Raw genomic sequence first — 26,743 nt, 5'->3', positions numbered from 1 at the left:
ATATTTTCTGTTGCAATACGTTTGAGGTTCAAACTTAGTTTGACTGGACTAAATCCCATGTAACTTACTATGCAAGAAGTTTTTTTTAATGATTTTTTTCAATTTTTCTTGATGTATTTATTTTAACAAAGACCAAAGTTTCACATATAACCATATGCAAATTATTTAATATAATGAGCAGTGACATGTTCACATTTGGTATTTTTTTAGTTAAAATATGTTTTACACAAAAATAAGTAGAAAATTTGATGACATCATTGATCATTAACAAATCTAGATGGGAGAGGCTTTGTACACACTAAATGTTCCACTGTACATTCTAAATTCTCAGTACTTTGTATTCCTTAACAAATAGTCATGTATAATATACGACAGACAATTCACAAACCTAGATGGGAGAGGCTTTGTACACACTAAATGTTCCACTGTACATTCTAAATTCTCAGGCACATCAGCATCCTCTACAATGAAATATATCATTTATACAATCTCATTAAAACAGAGCACATATGCAGTCAAGGTAAGAAAATACTGTGTACTATGGCCAAGAATGCCTTCTTGTAAAATGACAGAACTCATATATTATCTGACATGTTAAAATTAGAAGTATTAAAAAAATCGACATATATCAATGGTTTTGTGCAGAACAGTAAAATATATAAAAGGACAGATACAATATGATGAACTTAAAAGGTATCTAAAAATAGAGAATTGTGAAATGTAGGTCAATGTAACATAGCTGTTGCTGAATAGTATGTAATGTTTAATACAATATTTTACCCAATATATTCAAGAGAATTGTGATAACGAGATGCAAAATTCAGACACAGACTTAAATGCAAAATTCCTTACTGCATGCAAAAATCTAAATCTATGCTTTCCTTTGTGTTTTTTACTGTGTATATGCTGATCATGCATGGATACCCAATATCCTTTCTTTTCTATCATTCATACATTCTTGTAGAATTGATTTTGTAAGAAGATGAAACATAAATTTCATTTCAAACTCAACATCCACTTTGTCTTGCAACCTAACTGTAAACAAGATTAATAAGTTGAAGTGAATTCTTATGCGTTTGATCCTTTGATACCTTCTGACAGGAAATATTGTTGATAGTATTCCTCTATCCATGGCAGAGCGACAGTGTGGACACCAGCAGCATGTAAACAATGATATCTGTCAGGAGCCAACGCATCTGAAAAAACAAACGTAATTTTCTCATTTATCATCAATTTCGTGGTTAAAATTATTGAATTTTAATAAGTACACCTTTCAAGTAAACATTTTAATAATGAAAGGCTATTTTTCAATTTTCAATCAAACTATCAAATGACCTTTCTATATGACTTTGAAGATAAGTTATTGCTATACTTATATTTGATAGTTCCCTTTTCTACTGGAATACTAATGATATGGTATTTAGATTAATAGAAATAGGATACACGTGGCAAAACTTTAAATTAAAGAAAAAGATACTTTTATTTTTCAAATTCGTATCAGGTAAAATGACCATGATATCTATTCTAATAAAGATATCTTTTAATAATGGATTGGTTGATTGATTTTAAATGCTCCTTACAGCACTATCATGACTATAAGCTTTTTCCGGGGCATCATATTTTATCGATGGAAGATGCAGCTAGACGTTGCCCGTGAAGAACCACTGACTTGGCAGAAAAACTTTCTGACCATTGCATCAATGAACATTTTATAAATATGGCAAGTTTACTGCAAAACTATTGTACATAACATTTCATTTTAATTCGTTTGTAGGGTCAAAGTGAAATGCAAAGCTAATACTTTGAACTTGGAATAGATATAGGAAGATCTGGTATGATTGCCAATGAGACAACTCTCCATCAAAGTCACAATTTCTAAAAGTTAACCATTAAAGGTTAAGGTACAGTCTTCAAATGTCCATATTTTTTCATCATTATAATTTTCAAAATAACTACATTGAGACATAAAATGTATTTGAGGATTGCATTATTTGGCAATTTTAGATGCCAGATAAGGAATCATGAATTTTAATATCCAATCATAATTAAGAGTAGATTATTTCCCTTTTCAAAGAGTAGAAATTAATTGCTTTGCTGCAATGAAGCTATTAAAATGTCAATTTAACTAAAAGCAGTTTTTAATCCATGTCAATTTAAAGATATTATTTTGTTTATCTAAATATAAAAGTTATCAATAGTCTTCTGTATTACAATATACCGTAATCCAATGTTTGTAAAAAAAAGTAACACATTTGTCTATTCTTATTTTTTACCTTTGCTCTACACTGCCGCTAACAGGTTCTTATCATGTTTATACCAGTATACTTCCCAACATTACAAGGGAAACAATTCATATTCAGTTATTTTTGGGGCTCTTTATAGCTTGCTGTTCGGTGTGAGCCAAGGCTCCATGTTGAAGACTGCTCTTTAACCTATGATTGTTTTTCTTTTAAAAATTGTATCTTGGATGCAGAGTTGTCTCATTGACATGCATACCACATCTTCTTATATCTATATATTATAAAATCAGATTCAATCTTTTGGCATTGTGCTTCTAAAAAGTGCAGAATCTTATAATATGTGAAATTCATCAAATGAATCGTGTTTAATGATAATTTAAAAGCAAGGAATATTATCTTGAGAATGTAGATTTTTGAATGTGCTGTAAAAACAACATCAGCCATTTTTGCTCATTTCAATAATGAAAATCTGAAAATTGGCTTTTCACATTGCAGGGAATTAAGCCAAAAACATACATTTCCCCTCTGAATGTTGCAACATGGTTCCTTATTTCATATATATTTCAGATGGTCAAGTTCAACTCAGTTAAATATTTGTCAAAATAATCACTTCCAAAATAACCATGACAACCTGTGTGAGTAAACACCACCTGAATTTGAGGTCTTCCTCGACATGCTTTAATGTCACATAAATGATTAAATTAAGAGTTTAAATCAATTAATAAGTTTCACAAATTACCACAATGTTAAATACTGACAATAAATTTAATATAACACTTCTAAAACAAACCTAGTACACGTGTCTAGAATGTTAAAAAACGGTCTAAACAACTGTTTTCTAAAGAAAACGAGATTCAATTTTGACAGGTTTTACACTTCTAATGACATGTTATACCTACGCCTTGCCATCAAGCTTTTGTCTTACCAGATGTATGTAGAAGTGACAATAAAACATCTTTTGTCATTAGAACCATAGCATCATTAATAACTCGTTATAAATCAGGACAAGGTGAACGTTTTATATAATTAGAATACTTAACTTTCAAAGTATACACAAAAAGGGGGAGGGGGGATTATATGAGTGGCTTCTATAATGAGTTATAACAGAAAAGTGTGTCCTAGAGACAATTTCATTCAAAATACAAATTACACTTGTCAGAATAAAATATTACTGCTTTATTGGACATTTATAAAGTCTGGAAATATCATTTTACTGAATCTATGAATGTTTAAAATGTTAATTTTGACTTTTTTGAAAAATCTGCCATTTCTTTTTAATTTTAGAAAAAATACAATGGTAATACACATATTGTTAATCTGTTTTTAAGAGTTGTCTTCCATACCTCTGCATATATTTTGTCAAAGAGGCAATACTTTGAACTTTCTATCATCTGAATAACCTTTATTGAAACCCTAATAGCCAAATTTTGTATCGAGTGCTTTCTATCAACCAAATCAGGAGCAAATAACTTTTAATGAAGTAGGCACATTGTCACCATGACAACATAAATTCTTCATTTTTGTATGAGTGTTGTGGTGAAATAAGGTTATTTTTTTTTCTCTTATTACCGTGATAATTTCTGCCATACTATTTATACAGTGATTCCTTTTGCATCACTTGTTGTGAATCAAATCAGCCACAAATTACAAATTATACTCAATTTTATTTAGGGAAAAAATCAGACAGAGGCATTATAAAATAGATACAAACAGATAGACCTACACATAAAAAAGCAATCAGCCCTTCTTAAGGTGATTATGTTAAATAACAAGTCATAAAACATTTTTTGACCTTAAACATTCATTAAAAATTATCTTGGAATGAATTATTCAAGAGAGGTAACTCCATCTATCATGAAATTTACAGCCAGTCAATGGAAAACTTCTATATGATTTACAGCTCCCAAGGGCAATGATCTGCCTTTAATTAGGCCAAATAAATTTGTTTATGTGTTTCCTATTTTCCTACCTACCCTATATTTTAAGCTTAGAAATAGCCTACTTTAAAGTTTTTTTTGTCATTCTTCAATAAGCACTGTTAGAGTCAGAATTTCTCTCTCATAGACTCAAAGTAAACAAAAATTGTAAAAATTTTGAAAAAAATGGTACCTACCTACATGTACCCTATTTTTATCAAAGATTTACCCACATATTATTTTATTTGGCCTAACCATCAAAATCTTAAAATTATTCCAGTAGTAGATTTTAATGTATATTTTCTTTTTTTTGTGATAATGTCAGATATTTTAGGTAATTCCAAATCTACCTTAAAATCAAAACAGGAAATTCTACAATCTAGATAATATTGCCTTATTTTGTTTACTAGTTATTAAATTACATATTCAATTAATAATTTACGATCAAGACAAAAAATATATATATATCACTTACAATAAAATAACTGTACGGTGACCACAATAAATCAAGCGTATATACCACATGACTGGCAGCGTGTCATGTCAATAAATATGACATATGCGATATGAATACTAATCATAATCTTTTGTCCACGGAAAAATGGACAAGTAAAAATCATTAATTCAAACGAAAATTTTCTGTCCAAATTTAGTCATGCCTGAAGATTAATTGTATTTTTCAAAAGGAAATAGTTTTGTAAGCAATAAATTGGGGGTTATGTATACAATTAATCAAATCTAAAATTAGTTAACGTTTTACACGGGGGTCAGCGCACCTAACAGGTAATTGAAAAATAAACAGAGATTGATGAAAAAGTTTTATAATCATAATAAAATTTTACCTATCCTCTTTCTTTGTTTCATATTATTAATGAGATTGAACCACAACTATTATAGATAAAATTTGAACCTTGTGCACCTTTTGAATTTCTTTTTTTGTAAATAGAAATAAGCATGATAAGAAATGAGAAAATCATGAAAAATTTCTGAAAGCATCAATACAGGGATTAACAATGAACTGTTGTAGAGTGCATACAATAATTTAACAATGAAATTTAAATTCATCAAAAGCGTTATTTATGTAATTAATTATTACAGTTTGAAAAATTGGGGAAAATTATACCAAGGGACAAAATTAAACACCAAAATTGAAAGTGAAACAGACAAGTCCACAAAATGCTGCCTAAAACATAAACATTGATAAAGATTGAGAAACACTGCTTAAAAAACATAAGGATTGTGGAACAAGAACTGTTCAGTTGATTATGGCAAATACAAATTTGGTAATAAGTTGCATTTGGTAATGTCACTTTCAAAGAAATGGGGATAGTTTTGTGGCTATGGCAAATGGAATCAGAAAGTTCGTCTAATACTATGGCTTTTTTTCTAATCAAAGTTTATATCTTTGCATTTAAAGATATTCAAAAGGACAGAAAAAATTAAACAGACATGGCATGAAGTATAATAAATTTACTTGTTAAACATTTATGCCTAAAATTTGTTAAATATTTATGCCTAATATTTATATAAGTATTTACTAGAGTTTCTAGTAAATCAACAAATTTAGCAATTTATGAAGAACTCGGTCGTACTCTAATACATATATTTGTTCTGTTATAAAAAAAATCTGTAGAATCAAAGCCACAAATTATTGTCATTTGTCATATGCACAAAAATGTTATTTTCTAATGTTAATGAGATTATGTTTAAATTCAAAGGCATTTATATATATATGAAATATTGGAAGGATAGTCTTTTACAGAATGCTTCAGTAAAAAAGTGTTATAACAAACTTATCAAAAAATTTAAGGATATTTAAAAAAAAGAGACTTTAATATCTAAATGTTGCAAAGATTTTTGAAACTAGAAAAAAACTCCCACAAATGAGAACTAGTTCTTGCAAATAAGCTATCAAGCAGGGTCATTAATATGGACATAGATAAAAAAAAAAAATTGTAAACTTTGTTCTGTAAATTCAATTGAAAATCATATTCATTCTATAATGGAATGTCTAGCATTTGAATAACAAGTTATGTCAGATTCTGAATTAAAAAATGTAAAAATTTCAAAAATCTAAATAAAGAAAATAGTTTTATTTGGCTTATGTCATGTGAACCTGAAGAAATGTGCAAAACTGTTTTTATAAATGTTAAAAAAATAACAACTGCTATAGTTTAATCCATATCATGCATTGTCATTATTGTTTCTTTACTAATGTCTATAAGAATTCATTATATGTAAATCATAAGTTTTTTCATATGCAATCAACTAAGTTTAAATTTTGCCTGGCACTTGTTTCCAGAATTTAAGTATGAAAATAAGGGGAAAATGCATCTCTAAAACTTTTTTCTGATGTTACCTTTAATTATTTTGATAGGGCATGTAAAATCTTCTTCCACAGGTTCATAAGGGTCAACTCGTCCTGTTGCTAGTGACAACTCCAATTCAACACTTTCAAAAACAAAGATGGATGCCTCTGATGGGTGGTCATATTTTGTACTATTGGTAATACTGCTTTCTGCAAAACTGGCCTCGGACTGTAAATAAATTATCATTATCACTTCAAAATCTCTTTTTTTTTTTTTTTTTTTCCAACTTCAGATACTTTATTTCACTATAATAGTTGTTAACAAATCCCCTTAATGTTACAACAATGGCACTAAGGTTCTGCCCTGTATGGTTAATTACCAATAAAACCAGGGGATTTCATTAGCAAACTTTTTATAATTCTACATAGTATTGCGTGTTAGTTACAATTTACAGAGTAATAGCTGTCTACAACATGTGTGCATTACTTTACTTAACAATGAAAAAGAAAACGGAACTTTGACCGTTTTTTGTTTAGCTTTTAGTTTCTGATTAATCGACAGTGAGAGAGCATGGTTTCGATCAGATCGATCAAGAGGTCAGTATAATCGAATTATGATTGTTTTTTAGATAGTATCTTAGCATTCAAATACACTTAACATTGAATAATATAATATATATCTGATATTCAAACAAAAAATTAAAGAGCAATTTTGTTTAGAAATTTTTCTTCTTTTTATTTCAATGAAATTTTTGTGATTCTCAAAAATCTAGGTCAATCAAATGTAAACAAGACAGACAGAGAATCAAATTTCTAAAATTTTTCTTTGAAGTTTTCTCAAAAAGGAATTTTCCGGATGATATAAAATTTGTGTATTAATTTCCTTTTTTAGGACTGACATCATATTCACATATTTGGTTCTCTTTTCTGATAAATAAAAGCATTATAAATCACAAAGCAAACAATTGTTATAATATGATTAAGTACATAATATTCCACATCTTCAATTTTGTACCCTGTTACAAGATTTTTCAGACAAAAAACATGTTGACCAATATTAAGATCCATAAATATTTGGTGTAATAATTTCCAATAATTTTTTACCCATGTGCATTCAAAGAAAAAATGATTATAGCTATCAGATTTGAAACATAGCTCACAGTTTTCACTATTAATTACCTTCCAGCGATACAGATTATGGTTAATAGCTTAAATATTATGCAGTAGTTTCCATCAAAACATTTTTAATCTATTATCTTTTAAAAAAAGAAAGGTAAAAGATAGATTTTTCTTAATGAAATATATGACATTTTCGCCTGAAAGTTGTTTTTTCCATGAGCAAAAACCTACTGGAAGCTCTTTATTTGACCTGATTATAATATTATAAATTTCTTTAAACTTAATTTTATCTAGATTGTAATACAATCCATTACAAAACATTTTAATGTCTTGTGTTATGTTGATTTTAGTATGTTTTGATATATTGCTCTTTAATTTTTGGATCCAAATTTTGGGTAAGGCTTTTCGAAGAGAAATTAATTCAGCGATCCAAATTTTGTTTCTTTTTAAGTTTATCTAATATTTTATGAGAAATTTCTCCTTTATCGTCAATAACATCATTAACAAAAATTATGTTTTCCTTTACCCAATGACTATAATATAAACTTTTGCCACATGTTTTTATATATTGGTTTCCCCAAATAACTTGCTTTCTTATTTCCCTATAATTATCAGGTACTTTTGTCTTCCCTCCTCCATTTTTAATCCAATATTTCAAAATTTCAAAGTAAAATGTAGGTAAGTTTTTAAGGTTTTCAAAATCTCATGAACTTTCAAGACTTGGGGTCATGCAACTTTTAGGTAAGATAATCCATATCTAGTTAACTTTTATAAATTGTGACTTGGATGGAGAGATGTCTCATTGGAACTTCATACCGCATCTTCTTATATCTATTCAAACTCCATCAGTAAAATACTGAATTTAGTGTTTCAAGCACACTTTTTCAACTTAGTTCTAACAAGTTTTATGACGGAGAGCCTTCACAACACATATGCCGTTATTTGCATCTTGATACTCAATACTTCTATATTATTCTGTTGAACTAATATTTTCGAAATTTTCCACTGGATGAGAATTAATTACTGTGGATTGGCTATCAAATTTTTTCCTTGTTTCAAAAATTCCAATAGGGAACATGTTAACGTAACGGTACCCAAATTGCACCGAGTACCCAAATTGCACCTATTTAGCAAAAATAGCAGCGGACATCTTACAAGATTTCCTAGAGACTACACAATTTGTATTTTTATGATTTGATACTATGCACATCTTTCAACATAGGTGAAAATATTAAGATATGCACAAAACGTTCACAGTATTTATCAATAGATGAAGTGTTTACTGAAAAAGCAAAATGTACTGAAACGTCGCCATGCGACGTCATCAAAACGTCATCTTTTTAAAATGATCAAATACAATATGTTACAAGTACCCATTTAAAAAAAAACGAAGAGTAACCATGGACTTATATCCAATTGTTCAAAATATTTGAAGAAATTAAACAAAAGCTCTGTTATTCGACTTTTGACGATGCGAATTTAAGCATAGATGCAATTTGGGTACTCCTCATTTCAGAATCATTGATGGTTTGGAGGTCAGTTTAGACCAATTTTTCTATGATTCCATATGAATTAAAAATTGAATTGGTATACCTATATAATAAAGAAGGATACGGCTACAAAATAAACACAGAATGGACATTATTGTCTTTATCATAAAAAAACGTAGGTGAAAACACTGTCAAAATAGGTGCAATTTGGGTACCGTCACGTTACAGTTTTGTAGTAATAAACCATTATTAACGAAGTTTCTGCCACTGGCCTTCTTCGGTTTCTTCATTTTTCGTCCTTAACTACATGGTAGACATATTACTTTGTTTAAGAAATTTTGATAAATGAGGCTTTGATAAAAGTGTTAGGTGTTGTGTTAGAAGAGAAGCATGGACGTCAATCTATACCTATCTCATTGAGGTGCTATTGGTCTCCTCAAACTGTACAGCAGGTTATTTTTGCGGGTGTTCAATTTCGTGACTTTCATTAGATAAGATATATTAATACGAAATAATTTGGCGGTTATTATTTTGGTAGATTCAAAATCTTTATCAATACCTTTGCATGTACTCTTTTGAATTGAAAAAATATACCCCTATATGGTATGACCTAGTTCACCTGTAATGTCATATCTTCTATATCTTGTGCTGGTATCAACAGACAATGGTGAAGTCGTCCCTCGCCTGTTGCTATGATGAGAGCTGTAGGAGTTGTTTCTAGACATGATATGGCACAGGCATCTACACCATAGTTGTCTTCTGCTGGTGGCTGCATAATAAGAGGTCCCTGGAGGGGAAACTTGGTTCCTCTACAAAAATGATAAAAATAGCATAACTAAATACTAAGATACATGTACTTTTGATAGGTTTAATTCAAACATTATGGTTCCATTAATTTTCATGGATATTTATTTTCATGGATTGCGAAATGTTTGTATATTCGTTGATATTTGATTTGATGTTTTTCCCAAAGTATGCTGATAAGTCTATACTTGGTTGAACAAATTCTTGATTAAACTTTAATCACAACATACAAAAAAATAGGAATACCATGAATAACAATTATTCTACAGTAGTCAGGCATTTTTTTAATTATGTAACTAATCAGGTTTGTTAACAGCTAAGTGTAATGTCGATATGGCAGACATTTCTAAGAAGTAATTTTTATGGAATCTATATGCTCCAGATATCATATTAGGTGGTTGACAGGAACTGGAAAATTTTGAAAAACAAACTTTTCACTGTTCCATTTAGATAATGTTCAAAATTTACTATCATCTCTGAACTGGGAACAGTTTATCTAACAGAAAATGAATCTGACAGAATTTTTAGTATAAAATTGATAAAATCTCAAACTTCTCATGACTTTGCCAGATTTATGGATTTTGGTAGAACTGAAAAAGTATTGGAACTGCATATATTTTGTCACAAAAAACAAAACAACAAAAATAAGTCTGATTTATTTGATGTGAAGTGTTTTAAAATGGTTTGTGAATTTGGGATGCAATCTGTGCCATTTTTTTATTACCCTATTTGCATTATGTACCATTCTGTGATGAAATGATTGTTATTATAACAAATTTACAGATTAAAAGTTTCATATACTTGCAGCATTTTAATAAAACTTGCTTGAATGAAATTTTATTGATACTTTCAGAAATTATAAAGATAATAGCGAGGTTGTTTTCAACACATGTCCATTTCTATATTATAACTATAATCGACGATAAAATCGGCTACAATTAGGAAGTGTCAAGTCACGCCAAAATATATGTTCCTGCTCTGAGTTACTATTTTCTAATATATACTAATGTATATCAAGAGCAAACTTTCACTTACCTAGAAACCTCTGTATAGGCCACCAAGACATCACCATTGCCTCTCACAATGTATGCTGGCCAAACGGTCACAGATGCTGTTTCTGTCTTGGTGTATGGTCTTTGTTTCTTTTTCAATGTTACAGGGGGGCCAAAATCAAAGGAAGCAGCATACTCTCCAAGCACAGCAGGAAATGAAACCTTGGTCGGTGATTGGTTGATATCTTGTGGTGCATTACTTAGTTTGATAACTTGGACGGGAATATTTGGTTCCTGTATATTATAAATACTGCAACAGAAAAGAAATCAATTTTATAGTACATGTACTAAAGTTGTAGTTATGAAAAAGATCTATACATCTTTAAACTTAATTTTATTGAACAAAAAATATTTATCTTAAAAACATTTTGTCAAAAAATATTTAAAAAAATACGGCATTTGTAACAAATTTCAATGTGATTTTCACCATTAAAATCAGTGTTATTCCATTCTTCTTCTTTTGAATAGTTGAACATATTTATAAAAGGACTGTGTCCTTTTTATTTAAACTACACATGGTCTAGATAGGATAAATGAGGAGATTTGTGTGCAGTATAAGACTGGTGTATCTTTAAAGAAATTAAAGAATTTAAACTAATACCAAACCTAAAATAAATGAATATTCATATAGTGTAACCTGTTTAAGCCGACACACTGGGTGACCTGAACAAAATATCAGATTAACCAGGGTGTCAGAATACTCAGGTATTTATCTGCAAGGATAGACATATTTTGGGACCATGAAAATGCACCAGTTATAGCAGGTTGTTGGAATACTCAGGTGTCAGATTAGGCAGGTAACGCTATGTTTTAAATTATGCATGAGAAAGAAGTCCATCAATAGACCTTAATGTGTTGTCTGATGTCAGAAAAGCAATATGGCTGTCTGTCTCACTCCCAGGGTGCCACAGTACCGTTAGCAGACGTACTCCATTATGGCCAGCAAAATAATGCTCAGCAACATTCAAAGATCTACAAATATACAAAGTTTAAATATAATATATATAATACACAAATATTTCAAATACATGTAAGTAACAACAATAGCAAGTCACTATAGTTTATTGGTTTTTAATCAATTTTCAATTTTCTATGACAAGGCTAACTTTGCTATTTCATTGGTCAGGTTTAAAGCTGGCAGCTAGATTTCAGGAGGCTCTGATTTGTAATTCCTGAGTAAATTTAACAAATGGTTATGCCAATCATCATGATCATATCTAAGATTACATGTATATATAAATTTAACAAATGGTTATGCCAATCATATCTAAGATTATATAAGTATTTAGTAAAAAGGAAGTTTATAAATATACATTTAAATATTTTTAAGGACCTTGATTTACGTTTAAGGAAGCTTGATTTCAAAAACTGCAAATAAATGTTAAGAGAAGGACAGATGGAGGTTTACAAGTATACCCCTCCTTCAAAATAGGGGTATTACAAACTCTGTTACTGTTGTTATAAACCACTGGTGTTTCTTTGTTGACCTACTTGCACTGAACACACTGCTTTCCACCTTCATAATCATTGTATTTTCCCCATCTCCGTGGCAACTCTATCACAGTAATACCAGTCTGACCCCATACTGCTAGATAATTCCCAGTTCTGTTGAAAACCAAACATTCCACATCAAACCTTGGTGCGTCAGTACATAACAGTGTCTGTAAATAGAATTCAACAAATCATTTTTAGTTCATTTAGATGTATATAGGTCAAGTAGACAAGAGTGTCTAAAAAAAGCATTTAATCTTTTAGATTTAAAAAGTAAATTTACACTAGCCAGGGCCATTAAAAAATAAGAATGTGTCCCCAGTACACGAATGCCCCACTCGCACTATCATTTTCTATGTTCAGTGGACCGTGAAATTGGGGTAAACCCTCCAATTTGGCATTAAAATTTAAAAGGTTATATCATAGGGAACATGTATACAAGTTTGAAGTCCATTGGACTTCAACTTCATCAAAAACTACCTTGACCAAAAACTTTAACCTGAAGCGAGAAAGACGGACGGACGAACGCACAGACCAGAAAACATAATGCCCTTCTACTATCGTAGGTGGGGCATAAAAAAGAATATGTTTGTTTCCTCTTAACCTGCCTACCAAGAAAACAGCTGCCTACTCAAATTCATTATTGTCCTGGTGTGGAAAAGTTATTTTCTAATCAGATAGGCATGTCAGAGGACTAAACAAACATCTGACATTTCAATTTCCCTTTCCCAAAAAAGAAAAGAAAAAGGAAATGCTTACCTACATGTACCTTTCCACTGTCTCTACCAAAATATGTTTAAACATGGCACAGGGATTGAAAATAGCACTATCACAATAACCTTTTTTACCACCATGCTATGAATTTTAAAATCATGTTATTCCAGTCCAAACCCAATGAGGCCCAAATGCAAGTAACTAAAGTAAATAGAACTTGATCTATCCATACAGTCAGGGGTACTACTTGTACAAGTTATTTTTATTTACTTGAAGAAAAAAAAAAATACACATATAAGTAAATAAATAATGTTTGAACAATCTCCCCTTAATCATGTTAATTTTCTCAAAAATTTACTTGCATAAGTAAATTTTTCTTACAATCCCACAAAAGTCCTCAATTTTTTTTATTAGAGTTCAATGTTTCATCTCATTAATTCAACAAAGAAACTGATTGCGCAAAGATCTTAAGTATTTGCACAAGGCCTTCAAAAATTGCTCCTTGGGGGCTTGTAAATGAGCAGTGTTCTGAAGATAACAGACAAATGGGATTTTCATAATCCATGAAATTACACTTAAATGATTAGTAAAGACATCTGCAAAGGCCAGATTATTTAAAATTCGATTAAAGCAAAGAAATCATAAGAATTCAATAAAAGAAGATAGGATATAAAAAAGAAGATGTGGTATGATTGCCAATGAGACAACTATCCACAAAAGACCAAAATGACACAGACATTAACAACTATAGGTCACCGTACGGCCTTCAACAATGAGCAAAACTTTTTTACTTCTACAAGTAAAACTAGAGGCTCTCAAGAGCCTGTGTCGCTCACCTGTTAATGTGTTTACTGATGTCGGCCATCTTCGTTGGTAGGCGGGGTCATTAGACACTTTTTTTTAAATAGATACCCTAGTACAATGTATTATGATTGTAGCGAAGTTTGGTTAAATTTGGACAAGTCGTTTTAGAAAAGATTTTTATACAAGTTACAAAAATGACGAAAAGTTGTTCAATATTGACTATAAAGGGCAATAACTCCTTAAGGGGTCCTCTAACAATTTTGATCATGCTGACTTATTTGTAGATCTTACTTTGCTGAACATTATTGCTGTTTACAGTTTATCTCTATCTATAATAGTATTCAAGATAATAACCAAAAACTGCAAAATATCCTTAAAATCACAAATTTTAGGGCAGCAACCCAACAACCGGTTGTCCGATTCAACTCAAAATTTGTGAGGGGATATATCTTATTCTGATGGACATTTAAATGTTGAAAGATTTGCCCTAAATGTCTTAGTTTCAAAGATATAAAGCAAAAACTGCATTTTACCACTATGTTCTAATTTTAGCCATGTCGGCCATTTTGTTTAGTAGGCTGGGTCATCGGACACATTTTTTAAACTATAAACCACAATGATAATTGTGGCCAAGTTTGGTTAAATTTGGCAAAGTAGTTTTGGAGAAGAAGATTTTTAGAAAAGTTACAAAAAATGACGAAAAGTTGTTAAAAATTTACTATAAAGGGCAATAACTCCTTAAGGGGTCAACTGACAATTTTGGTCATGTTGACTTATTTGTAGGTCTTACCTTGCTGAACATTAGTGCTGTTTACAGTTTATCTCTATCTATAATAATATTCAAGATAATAACCAAAAACAGCAAAATTTTCCTAAAATTACCAATTCAGGGGCAGCAACCCAACAATGGGTTGTCCAATTCATCTGAAAATTTCAGGGCAGATAGATCTTGACCTGATAAACAATTTTACCCCATGTCAGATTTGCTCTAAATGCTTTGGTTTTTGAGTTATAAGCCAAAAACTGCATTTTACCCCTATGTTCTATTTTTAGCCATGGCGGCCATCTTGGTTGGTTGGCCAGGTCACGCCACACATTTTTTAAACTAGATATCCCAATGATGATTGTGGCTAAGTTTGGTTTAGTTTGGCATGGTAGTTTCAGAGGAGAAGATTTTTGTAAAAGATTACTAAGATTTACGAAAAATGGTTAAAAATTGACTATAAAGGCCAATAACTCCTAAAGGGGTCAACTGACCATTTTAAATATGTTGACTTATTTGTAGATCTTACTTTGCTGAACATTATTGCTGTTTACAGTTTATCTCTATCTATAATAATATTCAAGATAATAACCAAAAACAGCAAAATTGCCCTAAAATTACCAATTCAGGGGCAGCAACCCAACAACCGGTTGTCAGATTCATCTGAAAATTTCAGGGCAGATAGATCTTGACCTGATAAACAATTTTACCCCATGTCAGATTTGCTCTAAATGCTTTGGTTTTTGAGTTATAAGCCAAAAACTGCATTTTACCCCTATGTTCTATTTTTAGCCATGGCGGCCATCTTGGTTGGTTTGACGGGTCACGCCACACATTTTTTAAACTAGATACCCCAAGGATGATTGTGGCCAAGTTTGGTAGAATTTGGCCCAGTAGTTTCAGAGGAGAAGATTTTTGTAAAAGTTTACGGACGACGGACGACGGACGACAGACGACGGACGCAGGACGACGGACGACGGACGCCAAGTGATGAGAAAAGCTCACTTGACCTTTCAGGTCAGGTGAGCTAAAAATCTGAATGTCTAAGGGACATAACTCAGCCAATATTTTTTTTTACCTATACAAGTAAATAAAATTCAATTGTATAAGTATCCTACAAATTTACTTATATAAGTATATTAATATTACTTCTTCAAGTAATTAAAAATAACTTGTACAAGTAGTACCCCTGACTGCCATACATTCAGAGCAATTTTAGAATAAAAATATTGGACCAGATTGGCTTGGGGATACTGTGAATTCATTATTATTCGTTGGATATCAATTTTCGTGGATTTCGTGGGAACAGGTAAACCACGAAATTAAATGTTCAACGAATAGCAAATTTTCTATAGGCTGGTATGCAGATTTCAGCAAAACCACGAAATTAAATATCCACGAACATGTAAGATTTCCTTAATCCACGAAAATTGGTACCCACGAAAATAAATGAATCCACAGTATTGGGTTTGAATTGACCTGAGTTTTCTTGACTTGAATTTACTTGGGTTTGAAAAACTTTATTTCTTCAATATGAGATGCAAGAAAGCAAACCATACAGGCAATAAGTCTCATCCCATATTTATTTCAGTAATTCTTTGACATTAGCATAAACATATAAAATTTCTATGTCTTTCAAACCCAGGACTCGGTCTTGCTTTCTGTTGCAGAAAGAAAAACCTTAAAATACCTTTAGGGATGTGAGTTCCAAATCTTAGAGGCTGTTTATCTAATTAGCAGCAAGTAAGTACAAGCATCATTTGCAATGAAATTTATACAACACATAGAGTGAGACTTTAATAAAATATTGAATCTGAATCTACAACAGATGCTGACCAATAATGCAATTAAATGGCCAGAATGTGTGCAGAAAAGTGGATGACCTTCTGCTGTTGTCTGTTCTATGGTCGGGTTGTTGTGTCTTTGACACATTCCCCATTTCAATTCTCATTTTTATAACAAAGTATAAATAAGTTGATTCCAAGAACTGGCAAGCCGTCTAGAGATCTTGATCTTTCACCATTACAAGTGTAACGGAGATGCGCAGCTGTGTAATAATCTCCCTTTGCTAAACACGGAACGACGCAAAATGAACTATTTCACTGTCAGAGAAAGGAATAACAAAGTGTATATTTAGATAAATTATATAGTAATGATTTGGTAGACGTTTCAACAAACTTACTGGATATTTAAGAGAAGATTTTGCCATTCTTATGGAGGAATTATACCGTCTGAAATGAACTTGTGAAAAGTATAGACTTGTTAAAGAAATATTATGTACTGGGTCTGAATTAGACCACTTGGATTTATCATTAATCCGTCTTTCGATTTAGCATTAGTCCGGCCAATGAATTTCGCTATACATAATCCAATTTATGGTTTTGATTAACTGTTTTCATGTAAATTATGTAGAATATATTAAAGTATCTGAACATCTGTATTTGGTCTCATTTGCCAGAGCTCAGTCACAGCGGAACGAATCATTAATCGACAAGAGGGAACGGTGACGCATAGCCACCCGACCCTCCTGTTACACAAGTATTAAGTATTACATGTATGAGAAATTACATATGAGGAAGACAAAAGTACCAGGAAACAATTTGTATTGTGTGGAAGTGAATGATGAAAAATATAAATGATGTTTTGTATTACTTACTTATTTTATTCATCCCAATTATAAAAAACACAGAAGCCAATCAGTTGTCTTCTTTATTGTATAGAAGTTTATAAACCAAAAAATCTACTTTCGTTTTCTACTTTCATTTTCATAAAAGGGCAACAAATTATAAATATGCCAACTTAAAACACATAAACATCCCCATATCTCTTCTGTTAAAGTGACAAAACATTTATTCACGGCTTGCATGCAAGATAACTTTCAGACAGATGCATTTTATACCTGAAATCTTTCTTGCTTTTCCTTATCTTCCAAAAGCAACTGCTTCAGATTAAAATAGACAATGTGACATGCGTACGAGTCCCATACATATAAATCGCTGTCATATACAACAAATAAACTTTTAGCTAAATTTCTGAGTTTTTGTTTTGAGTCTTTAGAATTGTTTTCTGCAAGATTTTTGACAAATTTCTGGTTATTTAAACATGTGCGCCAACTGTCAACACCCGCCATTTTCCCTGTGTAAAGCCTCGGAACAGAAGAAAATATCGGTTTCATTTCTACAAAGAAATGCTATCAACGATAATAAACTACCTTTTTATGATCATAAATATGTATTTGTTAAAAATAGTTTAATCATAAATGTTGACAACTTTTGTTTCTAGAAATTAAAATGTAAACAGTTTTGAGATTATTTTCGATTCTAAGTGGGTCATGTGATCAATTGATTGGGCTTAATCCCGTTCAAGATGGCTGCGAGCTTGCAGTCAATGGTACAATATTGGAAAGAGTTTGATTTACAGGAACTACAGGTATGTCCATCTTCATTAACATTATTTATCATATCTTAAGGTGACGGAGGTTTCATGTATTATCCAAACCCCAATCAAAAATAATGCAGTAACAAAATGTCAGCTGTTTTCCAATTTCCCAATATCATCAATAAAATGTGTATTATCTAAAAAATCAATATGGCTGACTGATTAGTGTATTTCTTTGTGTCAGTACCGAAGCAGCAGCTGATAATAAAGTTTTAAATGACAAGTTTATTATAAATTCCAAAATTTCAAACAGTGTAACAAACTCTTTACGCTTCAGTGAAAGTTTGAAAAGTTTTATGACTTGTCTTCTCAGCATCCACAACTGATACATGTGTATTGGAAGTCATTAACTTGTGTATTACAAATTTGGTAACCAGATTAGTCCCAGTAATGTTTAATGTCACCTGTGATAACTTCATTAAAATAAACAGTTATATTCATTGTCATGTTTTGATCATTTCCAATACACCACTAAGACAGATATTAGGTGAGTATAAATTATCTTTCAGAAGACTTTTATCATTCATATCATGATTGGGCATAGTGTACCATTAACAGGACAATTAAGATTTATGTTTGGTAAATTTGTAGGTGACACATAAATACCTTATATTTATATTTTTTTGATAAACAAGCATTTTTATTTATATATAGAGAGAAATAAAAGGATTTGCTTGTGCATGATATATGTAAAAGTTTTGCTTTGTTTTCTATGAATGAAAAGACAAATACATGTACAATCTTTGGAGTTAATCAGTGCTGCAACAATAAATAGAAATTAATAGATATGTACTTTATTCTCTAAAAAAACAATTAGCAAAGGTACAGAGAAGAATACATAATAATTAAACATACAAGGATTAAGTTGATACATGGAGTAAATTTATACAAAACAAAAAAAAAACAATATTTAAAATAAAAAAACAATAACACAAAAATAGTTTTGGGTTTCATTTGTCTAATGTATAATATAAAAGTTCGAAGGAGCTATGAATTGTCATTGCACAGTATAAAAATCACTTATAACTCACAAAGTTATTTCCTGTTGAAAAGTATAATAGATGGATCCAGGAGAGGACTTTAATGGTAAACAAAATGTGTTTTAAGTACACTTTTCTCATCATATTTATATTTTCATTGGGCCCCTTATTGTAAGTTCAGGATCACCTACTGCAATTCTAACAGAAAATTTATAAAGATCAACATCCTTTTTATGTACCCTTGTTTTTCCAACTTAAAAATATTGAAACTGTTTAATTGCTTTTATTCAGTTTTCTATCTAATTATATTATTTTTTGGAAATCTATTGTTAACACCCCTGTGCAACCCTTTCTCAAGATACCCCCTCCCCCAACACCCAAAAAAAAAAATCCAATATACATTTTATACTTTTTGAGTTGTTCTTTTCATAAATTAATTGTTTTCTTTGATTATGGATTTGAAAAGAAAAAAAATATGCTTGTAAGTACATTTGCAAATACATGAAATATAAGGTTTTGAAAAAGTAAATAAAAATACTTTAGGCATTTATTATTGAGTTATCTCCCATGTTTACATTTTTTTTTAAATCAAATTTATGTGCATCCAGAAGAATAATGATGAGATGTAAGGGGGGGAATATTTTGTCTGGTTACTCCTTCATGAACACTGACCCACATACTTCTTTTCTTTTGTCATTTATATGATATAATTGTTACAAAGTTGTAAGTAAATCATCTTACAATTTGTATTTGTACTGTACAATGTTTTAAAAATGAGAAAATCAAAGAAAAACAATAAATACATAAATCATAGTGAAATTTTCATATTCGTGGCTTTAAATTTTAACCAAATTTCATATTATAGTGGTGGATTTAGCCATGCACTAACAGGCCCGTAGCCAGGAATTTCCAAAGGGGGGTTCGTTGGCCTCAAAAACTCGACTTTAACAGTCACAACTCAAACAGAACGTCGACTTTAACAGTCATTATTTGTTTTCAAGGGGGGGTTCATCCGAACCCCTCGAACCCCCCTGGCTACGGGTATGCACTAATCTATCTTTTTAAGGAAAACCACAGGCCATTATTATGAAAATTAATATTTTGATTTAGTTACATAGATTTATATGTTTTTTGTTACAATAAATTGATTAGGCTAAATCTGAATAAAATTGTTAAACTCTTATGACTTTATATTATTATATATATTATAAGGTCTTTATAGGAATAAAAAGAGTTGGGTATAGATCAATGAGACTATGTTACACCAATGAAATAGAAATACATTTTGTTTGTGTTTTGAAATAATTCAAATAAAAGACTCTGAATTGAATTTAACAGACAGTAACAACCGACCATGCCAGGGCTTTTAAGCCAGTCAAGGTTGTTCAAAACCCCCATCATCATCGAACATGTCGAAAGTAACCACACAACACAATACAACAAGATAAGAGTGTCTTGTTTGTATTTCAAAGCTTTACACATAGAGTGCATAGGAAACACTTTCTAAAGACATCAACCACCAATAGTGTAACACATTTAATTTAATAAGTCTGACAAAATTCAAAGAGAAAATGCAACCACCTATATTTAATTAAAGTGCTCCTCATCCTTCACCCAAAAGTTTTTGGAACAGCTGATAAATGAAAGGTATGATCGAAAATAGAAATCAGATTTAAAATAAAACAGGATAAATGATCAAGTATAAATGTACATGTAGGTAATCCCAGGGAGACAAAGAAGTTTATAATATCTCATTTCTTGTCTTAAAAATCAATGATCATTGCTTTTATAACAATGTAAATATTGATTAGTTGTAAAAATACTCCTAATACTGAACAACATGATTTAGTGAAGATTCCTAAATTAAGTTATACCAAATTGATTGAAATACAATCATTGATTTTTTACGTTCAGCCACAAATAATAAAACAAGCTAAAATTTTCTGCCGATGGATTGATCAAGCACAACCTAGATATTGATTTTTATAAATATTCTCTATCTGGAGGGAAATTTATTCTGTTTTTAATCAGATTTACTAAGTGGATAAAATTTATTGTAATTCTCAGGTTATTTGACTATTTGTTGTACATCAAGGGATGAAGAAGTTACATACTTGTATATTTATCTCAAGGCCTCAAAATTATCAATTACTTCAAATCTCGTAAATTTCATAATTGTTTCGCTAATGAAATAGGATAAGTATATAATATTTGTTGGTATAATTCTACCATTTTTAGATTTGCCTAAATCATATTCACATTGCAGCAATGTATATTCTATTTGAGGTTCTTTAAATACTTAAGGGAATGAGTGACATATTTTTGAATGATTATTTTACATGTTCTACCAGTTCTTAAAGCTAGTCAAGGTTTAGATTTGTTTTGATAATTTATTTAGTTGATTTTATTGGGTATAACCTCTTCTGCAAGGATGGAGGTAAAATCTGCTATAGTCAGATTTTTTCCTAAATGCAACAATAATGTAGATTTTAATTGAACTATAAATACTAAACTTCTCATGTCTGTTGTGGTAGCTTTCTAAGTAAATGTTATGAAATTCAAAACTCATCTCTGTAGCAATAATTAAATAAAAGAGAGATGAATACAGGTCATTATACTAAGGTTTCAGGGTTTTATATTATCCCAACAAAGATATTTTGTGACCTCTTTTACTTTGATTCAAAACTGATGCTGTTGGGGTAAATTCAGTAAAACATTTCCCATTGACTTTAATGCTAATCTATGTGTGGAAATAAATTTATACCTGATTTACCTTTAGAAATTAAAATCTTTCATATATCATTCATGAAAGTACAAATGTAGCCCTATCTTTTGCAACAATAAAAACATAGGGTCATGCGGCATTTTTGGGCATTCACATGGCCTTGTTTACAAACAATGTAGATTCGCACTGAATTCCTATACTGACCCCCATTACTTTTCAACCCTGAAGGGGAAAAAATTAGTACATTCAGCATATATTTTTTTTTTTTTTTTCAACTCTAGTTTTGATCCATCTACCAAAAAATATTTATTACAAACATTATCTGCCAATCAGAAGAGCATATAACTTCAGTGTTATACAGAAAGCTCTCCCCTAAATGGGCGGTCCCTGATGACGTATATTTATTTACTGAATTTACCCCTATAAGGGACTTTTTTACTTCTTTTCCAACTTTTTTTGTAATAAACATGTAATGTATCCAATTTTCAAGTTCCAGTTTCAATACAACCTTCATAAATGCTGAATTTGTAAAGATAGAGCAAAATTTATACTACAGCCCATACTGCGGCCAATGTATATTTGGTATATAAAGTTGCACATTGACTGTTTTTAAAAGAATGGTGTAAAATACTATGTTTAATAAATATGAATTGCTTTCTGTGTTTGCTTTGACTAGTATTGCAAGGACATCTAGAAACTAAAGTCTTGGTGTACTCTTAGTTTGTTTTTTCCTTATATGGAAGTTTTTGGTTAACTACCATGAAAAGACCACAAAAAGACTTTTCAAAGGCTTTTTTAAGCAGTTTCATACCAAATAAAACAACAATTATGTTTCATTATACTAAATCTGTGTTTTAATTACTTGTAAATTTCACAAAATGTCATTGACAATCACTCTGCAGAAATTCCTGTTACCCCAACATCAGGATGGGTTCTTCGCCAAAACTAGACAGCTAGAACTGAAGTAGAAAAAAGTGCCAAATATAAAAAAATAAGATTAGGTATGACCAAACTTTACATTTGGGAGATTGAAGTAACAATTTAGAATATTAAAAAGCAAATTATTTAACATAAAAATCCAATTACAAACATTTCAACACTTGCTTCATGGATGAAGGACCTGTAATCATGAAAACTTGTCTAGTATATTCTTTCAATAAAGAAACGCAAGGCGTTGTGTAAAAATAAATGAATACCTTCATGCGGTCAGATTATTCGAGTGTTAAAATACTAGAAAAGTGCTTATTTACCACTTGTTCTACAACTTAACATGGGGAACACAGCTAAAAAAAAACCACTATGTCAAAGGGAGGTAATCCATTTTTTTCATATGATTTTATACATTATGAGGAGAAATATGTGCAAAATGTGATGTAAATGGGGAGAATATTCATGCCTTTCATTGATATCATAACTCTCAATTGTAATTTCTATTATTTCTTTCAATCTGGACACAAAAACTGATTTTTACAATATACTTCATGCTTCTCTCACAGTACAATGAGTGCATCCTGGATAGCCGCAGTTAAAGATAGAAATTTGTGTAAAAAACAGCTTTAAATGGTTCCAAAATCCTTCCATTACATTAACATTTACAGGAAATGAGTTTTGTGATTATTGTGTGGCCTTGGACAAGTACAGTGAAAAAGTGCATATTTTCCTATAGGGGTAAATTCAGTAAAAAATCTCCCATTGACTTTAATGGTAATCTATGTGTGGAAATAAATTTATACCTGATTTACCTTTAGAAATTAAAATCTTTCATATATCATTCATGAAAGTACAAATGTAGCCCTATCTTTTGCAACAATAAAAACATAGGGTCATGCGGCATTTTTGGGCATTCACATGGCCTTGTTTACAAACAATGTAGATTCGCACTGAATTCCTATACTGACCCCCATTACTTTTCAACCCTGAAGGGGAAAAAATTAGTACATTCAGCATATATTTTTTATTTTTTTATTAACTCTAGTTTTGATCCATCTACCAAAAAATATTTATTACAAACATTATCTGCCAATCAGAAGAGCATATAATTTCAGTGTTATACAGAAAGCTCTCCCCTAAATGGGCGGTCCCTGATGACGTATATTTATTTACTGAATTTACCCCTGTTGGCAGGACACTTTAATTATCTCCCTTTACTGGTCTATACAGGGAAGCAGTCTCCTCAGTTTTTCTATGCTACAGGCAAAGGAACTGGATTTAAGAGATAATAATCATTGTGGCTCAGTTTGCCCTGATGGATTATAGGGAAGTTTTTTGTACTCCCAATTTTATCTTAGAATAAGATTTTCTTAAAAGTTTTCAGTAGAAGCTAATTTGTCTCTTAAAATGTTTGAGGATAAACAGGTGGCTTAGTTTTCCCCTTTAAAAAAAGTTACAAATTATCTCCCTTTTTTCTTGAGGATGAGAGGAAACTATTGGTGCCTTGGACCTGTTTTTTGCTCCTTGGTCAGGTTGTCTCTTCATTCTCAATGATCATTTCTATAATACATGGTTTCATTATATATGTTACAATTCAATTAAATATTTATTCAAGCTTGATATAAAAAGTCCTAAATGTACAGAAATTCTCTATTGCCTACTAACATTTAACTTTTGTATTTAAAGAAAAAAAGCAATAAAAAGTCACTGTATGTTGCACACAAGATGTATCATGGTTATTTTAGTCGTAGAGTTGTTGTTTCATTAAAAAAAAAATTCACACCTCTCTTCAGTATATATATAGTGTGTTACTGATATTAATAAAGTGCTGCGCTTAGGCGCATGATACGCCCGTTGCTCTTTTAACTTGTCTTTTATGCTCTAAATGAATTTATATGATCAACTAGAAATAGTGTGAGCCCTGTCAAATACAAATAATAAATAAAAATGCACAAAAAAATTGGCACTATTAAGGCTACCTCAAATTTAACTAAGTTTGTTTTCTTAATTTTTCATCCATACATAAAATTTTGTGAAAGTGTTAGTTATAGTCCCAAAATTGGAAAAATCCCCCCTTTTTTAGGCATAAAAATTCATAACACGGAAATGTAAAATCTGAAATGTATAAAAATTGAAAGGGAGCTTACATTAATAGATATAAACAATTCACCAAAGTTTCATGGACATTGGTGAAAGCCTTTTTGAGTTATTGTCCGAAGTGTTAAAAATCACCCTTTTTTTTATGAATAAAGCCCCATAAATCCAAAACTTAAAATCTGAAATTTATAAAAATTGAAAGGGAGCTTACATCAATAGATATAAACAATTCACCAAAGTTTCATGGACATTGGTGAAAGCCTTTTTGGGTTATTGTCCTAAGTGTTAAAAATCACCCTTTTTTTATGAATAAAGCCCCATAAATCCAAAACTTAAAATCTGAAATTTATAAAAATTGAAAGGGAGCTTACATCAATAGATATAAACAATTCACCAAAGTTTCATGGACATTGGTGAAAGCCTTTTTGAGTAATTGTCCGAAGTGTTAAAAATCCCCCTTTATTTATGTATAAAGCCCCATAAATCCAAAACTTAAAATCTGAAATTAAAAAAAAACGAAAGGGAGCTTACATCAATAGATATAATCAATTCACCACAGTTTCATGGACATTGGTGAAAGCCTTTTCGAGTTATTGTCCGAAGTGTTGAAAATCCCCCCTTTTTTATGAATAAAGCCCCATAAATCCAAAACTTAAAATCTGAAATTAAAAAAAAACGAAAGGGAGCTTACGTCAATAGATATAAACAATTCACCAAAGTTTCATGGACATTGGTGAAAGCCTTTTTGAGTTATTGTCCGAAGTGTTGAAAATTCCCCCTTTTTTTATGAATAAAGCCCCATAAATCAAAAACTTAAAATCTGAAATTAAAAAAAAACGAAAGGGAGCTTACGTCAATAGATATAAACAATTCACTTAAGTTTCATGGAAATTGATGAAGGTGTTTTTGAGTTATTGTCCGAAGTGTGGACGACGGACGGACGGACAGACGGACGGACGGACAGACGGACGGACGGACGGACGGACGGACAACGGTATACCATAATACGTCCCGTCCCGGGCGTATAAAAAAGCTTAGTTCTAAGATTTAAAAATCCTTTTTTAAATGTATTTAATAGTAATTGACTTAAAGGACTTAAAGTCTTAATGTCTTATCACCGCCCATTTCCCAAAACATTGCAGGAATGACTGTACTTGAAATTTTATAAGATTTAAGTACATGTTTATGATATATCTTATCTATACTTATCTATCAACTGTTAACGACATCCCCATAAAAGAAAAACTAATATAATCAATAAGTAAGTAATTACTTATAAATGAAATATCGGCAAGAAAACAACAAACTATGAAACATATAGGTTTTTTATAGAGATCAAAAGAATAATCGGCTTCATTAGTATTCATGACAAGTCAATTTTTATTTTGAATATTTTTTGAAAATCTGGAAATTTTAAATACATCTTAAATGAGCCATGTAATAATTGAGTACTGATCATCAATATTAAGGAAAATGGGGCCCAGAAAGGGATAAATTGTCTTTTTGGCAATGAGATTTCTTTCTTCTGTTTTAGAGCTAATTTCCTAATGCACCTAGAGGAAGACTTTGGATGGCTTGCTTGCTTTGTTTGTATAAAAGATTGCTGAAACAGTATAGAAAGGCATAGTTAAACCTGTATATATATATGTCATATTTATATTTGATTGGACATTGAACAATCTGCAAACAAAGCAAGCATTGGCTAACCAAAGTCTTACTCTTCATGCATTAGGAAATTAGCTGTAAGAAAAATATCTTTGTACCTAACAAAGTCATCTGTTCAAATACACAAATGCAATGACTTGTTTTGGTTATACTAATATAAATGCAAGTCTACTGAACCTTTTAAACTTAATATCTTATATATATATA

At 30.7% G+C, this 26,743-nt stretch overlaps 2 protein-coding genes across 6 annotated transcripts in view; one reads left to right on the top strand and one right to left on the bottom strand.

Moving 5' to 3' along the window:
* The window catches only part of LOC143076648 (nucleoporin 88-like), a 37,400-nt gene extending 19,550 nt beyond the window's left edge, over positions 1-17,850 (bottom strand). Inside the window, 8 exon segments of the mRNA XM_076252490.1 lie at positions 389-461; positions 1,092-1,196; positions 6,516-6,693; positions 9,693-9,882; positions 10,913-11,179; positions 11,776-11,901; positions 12,421-12,590; positions 17,601-17,850. Coding sequence (XP_076108605.1) covers positions 389-461; positions 1,092-1,196; positions 6,516-6,693; positions 9,693-9,882; positions 10,913-11,179; positions 11,776-11,901; positions 12,421-12,590; positions 17,601-17,831 — 1,340 coding nt within the window. The 5' untranslated portion in view covers positions 17,832-17,850.
* Positions 17,851-17,984: 134 nt separating this feature from the next.
* LOC143076647 (homeobox protein cut-like 1) overlaps positions 17,985-26,743 on the top strand; it is an 84,423-nt gene continuing 75,664 nt past the window's right edge. For all 5 annotated transcript variants that reach the window (XM_076252487.1, XM_076252486.1, XM_076252485.1 and 2 more), the window contains exon 1: positions 17,985-18,130. In XM_076252487.1, the coding sequence (XP_076108602.1) occupies positions 18,068-18,130 (63 nt within the window). In that variant the 5' untranslated portion in view covers positions 17,985-18,067. The remainder of the gene's footprint in view (positions 18,131-26,743) is intronic.

This window comes from Mytilus galloprovincialis, chromosome 5, assembly GCF_965363235.1.
Source record: "Mytilus galloprovincialis chromosome 5, xbMytGall1.hap1.1, whole genome shotgun sequence".
Lineage (NCBI taxonomy): Eukaryota > Metazoa > Mollusca > Bivalvia > Mytilida > Mytilidae > Mytilus > Mytilus galloprovincialis.
The sequence above is the reverse complement of the archived record's forward strand: the minus strand, read 5'-3'. Positions and strand labels throughout refer to the sequence as shown.